The sequence below is a fragment of the Passer domesticus genome, chromosome 4 (assembly GCF_036417665.1).
Source record: "Passer domesticus isolate bPasDom1 chromosome 4, bPasDom1.hap1, whole genome shotgun sequence".
NCBI lineage: Eukaryota > Metazoa > Chordata > Aves > Passeriformes > Passeridae > Passer > Passer domesticus.
Window position 1 is genome coordinate 42,045,311 of NC_087477.1, and position 12,656 is coordinate 42,057,966.

The 12,656-nt window shown below is 38.1% G+C and overlaps 1 protein-coding gene across 1 annotated transcript; it reads right to left on the reverse strand.

Annotated features, from left to right (window-relative positions):
- Positions 1 to 813: 813 nt before the first annotated feature.
- FGG (fibrinogen gamma chain) lies at positions 814 to 9,379 on the reverse strand. Its single transcript, XM_064417442.1, has 10 exons — positions 5,888 to 9,379; positions 5,748 to 5,792; positions 5,140 to 5,323; positions 4,942 to 5,035; positions 3,854 to 3,984; positions 3,104 to 3,237; positions 2,785 to 2,969; positions 1,851 to 2,128; positions 1,360 to 1,529; positions 814 to 994 (listed from the first exon to the last, which is right to left on the reverse strand). Exons 1-10 carry the CDS (start codon positions 5,957 to 5,959, stop codon positions 980 to 982), a joined length of 1,308 nt encoding a protein of 435 aa, XP_064273512.1. The 5' UTR covers positions 5,960 to 9,379; the 3' UTR covers positions 814 to 979.
- Between the last annotated feature and the right edge of the window lie 3,277 nt (positions 9,380 to 12,656).

The following is a 12,656-nucleotide window of genomic DNA, read 5'->3' on the forward strand; positions in this document are numbered from 1 at the left end:
GAGATAGTGATAGTTTCTAGCTCTGGGTGTTGAGCAATTTATCCACAAATCTAATTTGGTTTGCTAACACGCCCCTCAAATGCACTTATCAGATTTTGAGGAGGCACATTCAGACAGCATTGCAAACTCTTTGCTGGTCATGATCTGTGCTGTGGATTTGCTTATGTGGATCACACAGCAAATTGTGATCAGATCCAGAGAGAAAAAATGGAAGCAACATGCAATCAATTTCTGCTGCAAATTGTAGCATTTTTTGGTTGCATGGCACTGAATACATTGAAGCAATTTTTAAATATTTGTGGGAAGAAAAGAGGGATATGTGAGAATAATAGCTGCAGAGTGTACTACTATGTGTCATATAGCAAATGAAACTTATTTTGAGTAAAATTTGAGAAACTTGTTAATATGTATGGTCTGGAGTAGAATACCTTTTTTTGGTCATTGATACTGCCTAGCACATCCCAACTGAAAATGTATGCATTACTTCATGGTAAGCTAAGTTGAATAGTCATCAGCAGTAAAATAAGCTACTTTCAAGATGCTGTGTACTTTGATCTATGTCACCAAATAACTTTATTAGAAGACTTGAAAACTTATAGATACTTGTCACATTTATGTAGAAATAGGTTGAACACATGTCTCTAAACAAAGAGCAGGAACTGCTGGTGTGAAATTCAGGAATAACTGAATCAAGTAGGTTTGATCCACCTATCAAAAGTTTTCTTTGTCTTGTTTGGCCAGGTGTAGACCACAGATAACAAACCCAGACATTTTTTGTAATAATCAAAAATTTATTGACAATGTGTACAGAAAAAAACCAACCATCTACAGAGGTATGTACTGCTCAGGGAAGAGGTTTGGGTATCTTACAGTCAATATTGCTTTATAGTCAAAACTGAACTGTGTAATGTTTGCTGAGTTCACTGTCTAAGAAAAGATTTGCTTTTCCTGTTCAGACTGGTCTTTCTCAATTTGTCCTTTATGCGTCTCCAACCTAAAACAGAAAAAAAAGCGTATTTTAATGTTCTTCTAATGAAAGAAGTACATAAGGCTATGACGACATGTTGACAGTGTTCATAAATAGTTATATTAGTTGGGAATTAAAAATGCAGCATTTAAATACACAAAGGTAAGAGATCTCTTGATCATGAGACTACCCATTTATCTATCCATTAAAAGAAACAGTAATGTAGAAGGTGCATTAAAATTAAAGTACAAATACTTCTGTGACAAAATGATAAACAAAACCAACTTCTCTAAGATGCAGTGGGCTTAACTTCAGCTGTACATGGCCAGTGTTTGAAATTATTACAATGTTGTGTGTTCATTTTAAATATCTCCCCGGCCCTGTGGTCGAACCTGTTTGACATTGCCTAAGTTGTGCTGCTGTCCATCTACTGACAGTCTGTTGAATGGGATGATTTTCATTGCAGATTTCTTCATGGAGTACCACCGGTCACGCCAGGTTGCCCAGATAATGCCATTGTCAAATCCAGATGGACCAGCATCTTCCGATGTGTACACACCACCTAGGAAACACCAGTTGGAGAAAAACAGTTGGTTGCTTTCTAAAACAGTTACATTTTTCTGGTCCTGACACCTCCATGGCATCCCTGAGTATCCTAACAGACCCTGTTCACCGCCTTTCTCCCTCTATTTTGTTTCTCTCTTTGATTCTCCCACTTTGGAATGGAGAGCAGTCATTAATTCCTACTACTGACTGGTGTTAACAATTATTGCAAAGAATGTCATCTTTGGAAAATCCAGAAGGCAAAGTGTACTCTATAAGCATGACTCATTTTCCTTTGTCACTGAAACCTGGTATCCTGGACTATAAGAAGACACCTTACCTTGATAATATTTGCCATTGAGGTGGCCAGCATGACACCTATTCATCCACCACCCAGATCCGTCCTGCTCAGCACAGTTGCCTTCGTAGTTGTCGTTGTCATTATCGTGGGTACTGAACCGCATGCCGTTGTGGTAGGTGTAGGATTTGTCACTTGGGTCATCCCCAAAATCGTACCCATCAAAGGCATCCCCGGCGTCACCCCCGATGAAGTAGGCGTAAGTCAGTCGATACTTGTCCTCTTCACTTCCCACTCGGAATACAGCGTAGTCAGCAGTGCTGTGAACAGAGGGCAGTGCTGAATACGAGCATGCTGCATTCCCAGCACATGCACAAGTGAAAAATGCATCAGCGGTAACACTGCAGAAAAGGCATTTATTGCATCCTAGCATTTTAGAACAAATTGTTTTTAGATTACTGTGGGCCTCAGTTCAGTGACACACATCCGATCAACATTTGTGCTCCAGTGCCAGACATATTTTCTGACTACTAGTCCTTAGTGATGTATGAAATATCTACTTTATCAATGCACACACATTATATATATAATCTCCTAGAGTCATAATAAAAATAGAAATAAAAAATAAAATAATAGATGAGAACAAAACAGAACAGTGTAGACCAGACCTATAACAATAATGTAGTCCATAAGATAAGACAAAGAAACTTGGAGAGAAGAAACAGATTTCTTCTGCCTAATAAATGAGTGCTGACTGCATGTGGCCTTCTGACAGGCATGTGTGCCTGGCATCAAGTCACACCCAGTGACTGCTGTCACTGCTGTAAGTTCAGGAGCCAAAGCAGTTCCATGTACACGTCAGCTGGTCTAAGGGTTCATAATTTTTTAGGAGTGACCTTTTATCAGTATGAACTGATGCAGCAGTGGGAGCAGTTGGTTTTAAGCTGTCATTTTCAGAAGCATCATAAGCAAGTACCTTTTTTTGCCACTCCAGTCCTCCAGCTCTATTCGTAAGGTGTATGGCAGAGTAGACTGTGTAGTAATTAAATGCATCTTTTCATTGCCCAGCCAGAACTCAGTGGTGTCATCTGGAGACAGATGTCCAAATCCTTCCTTGTACTGAACCCAATTTTTGCTGAAGTCTTCACTCCCATCCAGTCTCTGACGGAAAAAACCAAGAACACCAAAAACAAAAATAAAAACCTCAGTCAAAAAGATATGCATCATATGTAAGTAAATAAAAACAGTGCTGATGCAAAAAGTTTGTTTATAGCAATAATACATAAGTGACATACCCTTTGTAGTACTGTCCAGCCATTGCCATATGAGTCAATCTCACAGTAGACTAGGAATGACTGCTTGGCTCTCTGAGGCTTGATAAAGTACAGACCACTTTTCCTTGCACCCTTATTTGCAATGTCTTGACAATCTGAAGTAAAGATATTCCAAAGATCATTTTCAATTCTATCCTCACATTTATTTTCTATTCTAACTTTCTTAGTGCAAGAAATGCAATTTATCTAAATACCATTGTTGCAAAGTTAGCTATTTAGTCCACATACTTCAATGTCATTGCCATTAAAAATCCTACCAAAGGATTGTATAAGGTGAAGATGAATTTAGTCTCACATAGAGTTTAAGCAGTGTAAAACACAGTAATTGCTTTGATTTCTACAGCAACAAAAAAGATGCTTCTGGACCTAATGGAATAATTAAATTTTTTTCCACGTGGCTTAGTAGAAATCTGATGAGTTATCTTCTCTTTGTCCCAGGTCCATGGAAACTCTAGTCATGTCCCTCGTGTTTAGCTCACATTTTGGCATAACTGTATTTTGGCCAAAAAGGCCAAGCAAGAGCTAAGTTCCACCTGAATCCTTGCCTGCAGAGCATCTAACTTGTACTGACTGGTTCTACAATTTGCAATTTCATATGTCTTTGCAGAAGTCTGTGACCCATAAGATTCCAAGTAAATCATTGCTGTGATGCCAAGCAGCATCACTTGTAGTTGAATTAACCCTCCACCATACAGGAAACATTCTGCACACCTCTTCCAGTTGTCTCCTGAATTTCAGCCCGGTCCTTGCACGGCTCCTGACAGAGTGACTCAAGCTGGGCAATCTTCTGTTTCAGCTCTGTGATCCTGTTGCCGTTCATTATATGTGTGTCTGTCAACTGTCTGGACAGAGAGACACAAAAATGGGTTGTTGTATCTGCTGTTTGAGAATGTGTAATGCACATTGATTTCCCTGGACACGTGCCTCACGGATCTAACGTGCTGCCACATGCACCCCTGTAAAACGGAGTGCCTCTCTCAGCACTAGTATTCAGAGCTAAGGACAGGCAAAATAGGAAAGCACATGCCTAACTTCATGCAAAACTTAACCATATGCAAAACTTGACTCTAATCAGAAAAACTCTAACCAGTAATTAATGTATTAATATAACTCTATGGAAAGTTTTACTTTGCTCTCCTGAAGTAAATTATAAACTCCTCTTCAATTATGGATGCATTTGTAAAACATAAGTACTCTAAATAAACTGCTGTAAGTGTCGGAATGCCTAAAAAAGTCTTTGACATGATATCATAGAAGTGGAGATCTGTCAAAAAACATATCCTTAAGAATTAGCAACATTAATGATGTTTTCAATTCTATTTCTAATGCCAACTTATAAAAGACTATCACTGAGTTTATAGCTACTTATGATTTTGAACTAGATAATCGAGCTAATTTTCATGGACGTATGCAGAAAAATTGGCCAGAGTAAATGATTGCACAAACATTCCACGCGCTCTGCTTTACAGTAAAAACTCATGACCTCCAAAGGTCATGAAAAAAAATTTAGGGATAGCTGGCACAGCAGCAGAAACATAAATATAAATATTGCCAGACTTCATGGCATTCTTATCTTGCACTTCTTGCACAATTAACAGTTTATCCAGGTGATCAGGGAATTCAGTGTCAGATCCTCATGATCCTTCTGTGCCTTGCTAGGCAGCTGCTAATGGCAGTTTGGGCAGAACTGTGCGCAAGAGCAAAAAAAACCTTTCTGGGAGAGGCTTTTTGGCACTTGACAGAAGAACAGAAAGAAAACTATTTATATTGTCACTGACAACAGAAGTGAAGGTACCTACTGTATAGTAGCTTCATGAGACAATATAGTGTTTTCATATCTGATAATTTCTTCAATTATTTTCCTGGACTTTTGAGTGAAATCATCAATTGAATCTGTAAAACAAAAAAGGTACAAAACAATTGTAGTTAGGCAAATTTATAAAAAGAAAACCACATAAGTAATATTTTTCAGTTGTGTACTTATTTTATATGCTCACTTGGTAATGTCTGCTTTTCTGAAGGATAGAGGCCTTGGATGTGTTCGATCAGATGGTCTGCTGTTACTGTGGCATTAGAAATCCGCTGCAAAAGTCTCTCCATTTCCAGCAGGTCATTATCTACAGCGGCATGGTATTTACTAAAGAAATCTTCAATGCCACAAGTTGTTGGGCAGAAGCTACCCTAAGGAGTAAAGAGACACAGTTGGCAATGTGTCGGGGCAAAGAGAGCAGAATATTTGGGCAGAGGAACTTTCAGACACTTCTGACACAAATGACAAAGGATAAAAAAGGGCAGGCATTTGCAGCAGGCTTTTCTGCTGTGTTTGAATTTTTAGAGTTTACTTTCACACTACATGCACACAGCAAGAAAACAGTGCATGCCATTATTGTAGCATGTGCTGGGTATGTGCTTTCACCCACAGTGCAGCCCCCCATACACTTTTACCAAGCATATACTGCTATCAGTAAATTACAGGTTTAAGTAAAGCGCACTTAATAAGTACTGAAAAGAATGATGAGGTTCAAGCGATAACACTAGTTAATAATCAGCATAGAAAAACTTCAGTTACATTCTTAAGATAAAAGAAAATTGTTCAGGTACTTACAAATCTGTCATCCAGTATGCAGCAGTTGTCTCTGGTAGCAATGTACTGAAGAGAAGAAAGAGGGCTGTTTTTAGTGGATTTTCTCCAACACCACTGTCTGCGCTAAGACGCAGTTTCCTAAACGCTGTCCATTCACTTACCGCCATGCTGGTGGAAAAGAGCAGGGAGAGGAGAGACCCCAGGGGAGCCCAGCTGCACAACCTCAGCCCCATCGTGTCTGTCCCACCAGGTGCACTTGTGCAGTCAGCAGCCGAGAATGTTCAACCTAGCTCAGGGTGGCAGCAGTTTAAGGCAGCAGGCTGAAGCTGGGGGCGGGCACTGGGAGGTGGTGGGAAGAGGTGGGGTAGGGATCTGAGGTGGATTCCCAGAATTTGCACATACACTCCTCCCATTTTCAGAACCCGCTTTGCACTTAGTCGCCTGATCTCTGCTCCAGCCAGGGAGGCGGGAAGGTGAGACAAGGCATGGAGATGCTACACCTAGTCACAAGCATAATCAAACTCACACATCGCTTCGTAACGGGGGCTGGCAGAAGTTTCACTCTAATAGCACAGGGAAAAGCCACAGTAGCCATCTCAATTATCTGTACCAACTATCAATTGCCTAAAAACAAATTATATTTTAGGATTATGTAGGCCTCTCTCGCCACAGATCTGTGTTTTGCAAAGAGACTCAACACCATTTTCCCAGTTCTGTAGATGAAAAAACTGAGGCAGAGAAAGGTGTGAAGCCATTGGGCAGTGGCACATCTGGAAAAGAAGTCTGTGGTATTTCTCACAAGCAATGAAAGTATGAATGTTCCCCATCCTTCAACACAGTGAATCCATTGCAATGACTTTAGTCAATACTTCCTCGCTGGGGAGCTAAAGTTGTTGGTATCTGCCTTATTCAATATTGTTACAAGAGCGCTGACAAACCCTGTCTTCTGCCATGGGCTTTGTTCCAGCAATTACTTCAGTATGTCCTTTTGCATGCTCTCTGTACTGGAAGCATTAACACCTTTCCACTCATGACCTAGACCTGCAGAGAAAGCCTGATTTTGTGCCTGTACAGCACAATGCGTGATAAGGCAGTGTTGAATGAGGTTTTTGACTCTGTGACATGTTTGACCAAATGATGAGAAGAAATGGTGAGAATGGGGCTCACGGATAGATCTGTTGTTACTGGGGTCAGCTTTGTGATTTCAGGCAAATGACTTCATCTCTGTACAGCTGGATCAACGTTTCAACATGGCATAATAGGTACTTTAAAAATGGGGAAAAGAGCACTGTATAGAAACCGGATTATTAGAAAATTAGATATAATTATGCCCTGAAAAATGGAGAGTTCGTGACCTGTATATCCTCTTTTAATCTGGTCAAATTGGGTCAAACAGAAGGTTCCCATTATGTTCAGAGATCCACCCACATATTGCCAGAAGGAAATGTGTGTTTAAGATGCTAAGAATCAATCTGATGTGGCACTTAAAGTGAGGCTGAAGCATTGTGCCTGGGAGAGTCAGCTTTCCAGTAACTGTACTGATGACCAGTGAGTTAGTTGCCAGGCTGCCAAAAGTCTTTTCCAAAGGATGACCGATGCTAAAGGTTTGTCTTTCCAAATCTGCTATTAACTACCTTCAAGAGCCTGTGCAGAATGCACTCTCATTCACCTTACTGACACAAATAGAACATGGTCCCACCTTGGTCCCACCTTTTACAGAGTCATTTCTGTTTCCTAAAGTGTGAAAACAAAGTAAATAGGACTGGGTAGAAGTCTATCTGCTGTTGTGTTTTTTTCTGTTGCTTCACTGGTGCTTTAACATGGACTGAGGAAATGACCGCTGAACCTAGCTTGCTTTGCTTCATCTTTGCAGTTCATGACACAAGGGTCCACAGGGTCCTAGAGATACCATTCCAGAGGCTGTGCACCAGCAGGATTCCCTTAGATATGACAAGATAGCATGAGTAGGTTGCTGGTATGAACTTTGTTAAGTAACAGCTTGAACACAGATGTACACTGCAGAGTACAGATGGGCACGTACGGTTCGTGATGCAACAGGTGAACCACGTAGCACAATTCAGGTATCCCACATCCTCTGACAGAATAAAGAACACATCTTTCCCTTTTGTCACCAGAAGTAGTACATATAGGCTTGAAACTCTGTCAGAAGACTATGTGGTAGCAGAAAACGAAAAAAAAATTGTCTTGTGTTCCTAGGCATGAATTTCAGGAATCAGAGAAGATGACAACAGTGAACTGTAGCAGTAAAAGCCTAGTTCATCTTGAGTTAAAACCCCCAAGATTGTATAATTTAACTATGAGAATGGCTATAATGACATAATAACACTATATAAATATAGTTTCAATGTTCAAGGTAAATGTCTAATTGGTAGGAAAAACAAAAGGATCACAATCCCTACAAATGGGTTAGGAATAGGAAACCTGAATTTTCAGTCAGATGCTTATGTTACACAAAATTATCACCGTATATATTTACAGTCATGAAGGAGTCAATTTTCAACATTGCCTCAATGATTACCAAATATTTGCACACTGCAATTATAAGTGTTGCTTAGCTGTGTTTGTGGTTACAACTGTGGTACTTCTCAGCAGAAGATGTAAATATTTAAACCTCAGGAAATTTTTGTTTGCTTTACTGATTACATGGTCATGAATAATTAATCATTTAACATATTTGCTTATTTTTCTTTTCTTCTGTTATTTCACCTTTCATTGCTTAGAATGATCTTATTCCTACTTTTAATTAAGTTGAAAGCAATCCATATCCTATGCGGTATTTTTTCTCTCCTACATACCATTTTGTCATGGTGGGTGCTGGTTGCAAAACAGCTGACCCACTTACCAAACTGGTGTGCTAGAGACCTAATTGTTCCTCAGACATGTCCAGGTTAATTTAGCCATGTTGATTTTCTGGCCAGTGTGTTCTTTCCAGTAAGTCTGTTTGCTGGTTTGGTAACAGATGAGGAACAATACGTGGTAGCACAGGTGGAAAGAAGAGTTCTCAAACTCAGTGTACTCTTTTCCTGAAATTTATTTTTAATGGGAGAGTAAAGATCATTATTTGTTTGAAAGAGCTTTCTTCAACTCAATATTGATTAGTACTTTTTGTCAGCCACTGGGATACTAGCCAACACCTGCCCATCATTCATAGAAAACCTTTCATCAGAAAAACAAACTAGATGAAACATGCTTGTGTCCGTAAATTAGTTCTTGAATATCAGAATATCCTTATGGCTGCCTTGGAAAAACATCTGTTTTTTAAGCTTATACTTACTTGCCTTAAGAATCTAACCTGAAAAATCAGTCTACAATATTTTAGAAATGTTCAGCGATGAGTTTTAAGATTTCCAATGGGCTTTTATTACTATTTAACTGAAAGTGTTCAGTGGACTTGACATGAACTTCCATTTTTTTAGATGCTCCAGAAGATAATTTTCCTATTTAAAAATACCAAATGGCAAATTATGAAAAAAAGCGCCCTACAATGCTTTGCTATCCATCACCAATATATATCACCCTGCTTGCATTACTAAACAGATTAGTGGGCAAAATCCCCTTTGCTAGGTCAACCAATAAGTGTGATAATTAGGATAAGAATTAGAAACAACTAAAAAGCTGTCTGGTAGTGAAGCTATGCCAATGGTGGGTGAGAAAGCCAAGCGCACTAAAGAGAAAATGAAAAAACAAGTTTTATAACTTATCTTTCTCTTTCAATTTTCAAAATGTGGGTGAAAGGTAAATAACAACAACTTTTTTTTTTCCAATTGGCATAGTCCACTCTGTGCAGCACATTTCTTCCTCACCCTTCCTGAAGTGAAACGAGTCAACAAAAAACAGTTGCTGTGCAAGGGAGAGACTTTAATGTCTTTATATTTGTGACACCAGCACAGGTACTTGCTGTGCTTCAGCTCAAATACTGGCTGGAAATAGTTGTTTCCTTGAAAATTAAATGAGGAACAGTATGAAATGTATGTCCTTCATGTCAGGCAGAACCTTTTATTTTGGAAAGAAATTATGGGATATTTTGCTGCCTCCACACTGGGAATATGCATTTTAGAGTGTATTCTTTAATACTTATAGGCTAATGTATTTTCTTAAATCAAAACATGGAAGTTACATTGATTCATGACTGTTACATTGATTCGTGACTGTTCATGTCAGCACTTTTAATATCATGAAAGACACTTTGTTTTCTGCAAAGAATAACAAAGAGTTATTGCTTTAATACATAGTTCTTTTTTTACTTAAATCATCACTACAAATAAATTTAAATAAATATGTAAAATTAAAGTATCAAAAATAAGACACTCCATCATCATAATACTTCTGAAGACACCTCATATCCATAAGCCAGATATTTGATGATTTGAATGAGCTATTATCTTATTTTTGAAAAATCTTATGGTGTTTCTGTTTAGTTAGTTCCACTTAATTTAATGCATTAAAGATTTTATTTAAACCTCTTTCAAATCTCAAGGTATTAAGAGTGTTCTTTTATCTGAAAAAAGGACTGTAATATTAAGGAATGGAACCAAGATGATTCAGAAGATAATTCATTCTATCATTTTGTCATAGCTGAGGTTTTTCTGAGTCATGTAGTACACTACATTATACCTTGAAATTCTAAAAATCGAATACAAAGCCCCAAGTGAAACATCATTATTGAGCTTTGAGTTGTTTGTGCCTGATTTAAGGAAATTGATGCAACATAGTAAATTCTCTGCCTTTACTGATCTGCAGAAACCATTTCCAGCTGTTGATTCCCTTAGAAAAGGTTGCTATTCAGACTGTCTGCAGAAGAGAGATTGCAGTGTATGTTTTACCTTGAGGGCAAGAACAGTGAACTCATTTGTTAAACAGAGAGATGCACTAATTTGTGGGAATGAGATAAGTAGTAAATTCAAATATTTGCTGAGTATTTTGTAATTAGTTGAGAGGACAGAGCCTCAATAAACTAAACAGAGCCTACTTCAATAATTAAACATATAGGCTGATATTATTTGTTTGGACAGGAATTTATTGACAATAACATTAAAGAAAATACAGCAAAAATGTAATGTATTTCATAACAAATCTCTGGCCTGGGAAATACTTTGCTTGTACTTTTTTAAGCAACCAGAGGAAGCCTGACTGTCAGAAAAATCCTAGAAATGTAATAGAAAGTGTATTTGTTTTGGAAAAATGCACTCTGTATTGTCCTCCTTGACTTCCAGGATTAGGCTTGAATGCCATTAATTCAGGATGATGGAAGTAGAAGAATGAATTCCACAGTTCTCTTACACATTATCTGTGCTCCATGTTGGTGCATGAATCTGTTTACAGAAGCACAGGCTTATTTTTGAAACATAAATAGCATTAGCTGATTAAATGCAAAGATAAGTATTTAGGGTCACTCAAGGAAAGAGAAGCTCAGATCTATCTACATGTAAACCATGAGCAGAAAAAAAAAAAAGTCTTTTTTCTTCTTCTTTTTTAATCTGTAGTCTTCTTATTTCTCTGGCATAAAAAATAAAGCCAGAAGATGCTTCTTTTGCTTTCTTCTCACAAATTATGGGAGGAATTCTGGCTTATTCTTAAAAATGTTACATTAAGCAATGGGTTCCTATCATGTGAGTTTTATTGTTGACCCAAATCCCCTACACAGGTCACAAATACAGTCAAGCCTTTATTAGCACCTCCTGTCTATGAATTCCACACAGGCTTGTTACTCATTGTGGTTTCTTTTGGGCTTTACTGACAACCACACAGTGCCATCTAATGTCCTCAAAGAGCAATAAACTGTTCCTAAAATCTCTTAATTCACCTCAAAAAAAAATCTCAAATTATGACTTGACCATCACAGAGCATTGCTTCCCAAGACTACCAGGAAAAGAACCACTATATAATTTTCCCCTGTTTTCATTCAAACAATCCTAACCTAATGTATGAAATAATGGACTCTGAGCTAATCATTACTGCTCAGGATGGAATGATTATGGTAATGAACATTCAGTAAATTTTAATAAAAGAATTTGTGAAATGGAGGGTAGAGATGTAAAATTACTCTCTCAGAAAAATGGATTATTTTTCTGGACTCTCAATAAACTTATTAAATAGTCTACTTATTTATGGATAAGTAAAAATTTAGTAAGAAACACATTCTCCGTGGGAACCAACAGAATATAGGCTTTGATCCCTTTATTACTTCACCGCACCATTGCAAATAATGGAAACAGTCCTAAACACTTTCCTTGCATTTGACTAATGGGTATGTCTTAATATTAAATATATGTTAGATATTAATTGTCAGCCATCAACATCCATATAAAATTGTATTCAAGGTTCCATAAGGACCTTGAAATGGTTTCTGACAAAGCAAAATCCAGTCCTTTCTCTGAGCCACGAGCAGTGGCTGTCAAAATCCATGCTATGTGGTACTCACATGCCCTCTGAACAGAGAGAAGTTGTGAGACAAGCAGAGAAGAACGAAAAACATAATTCTTATCTCGCTTGCTGTGCCAAAGTATCTTGCGGTGAATGCCCCAAGTGTGAGGACGCAAGGCTTGACTCCATTTTGCTCAGAAGGCTGATTTATTATCTTATATTAAAATACTACATTACAACTATACTAAAAGAACAGAGAGAAGAAGGATCAGAAGGCTACAAAGACCAAGAATAGAATAGAATAGAATGCCTAACAAAATCCTGTGACTGCTCACAGCCTTGGCACAGGTGGCTGTGATTGTTCATCAATTGAAAACAATCCACATGAACAATGGAAGATGCACCTGTTGCATTCCACAGCAGCAGATAGTTATCGTTTACATTTCTTTCCGGAGGCTCTCAGCTCCTCAGGATGGGAAAAATTCTAGGAAAGGATTTTTCATAAAATATCATGGCTACAAAAGTAGAATGCAATGTAGGGATTGT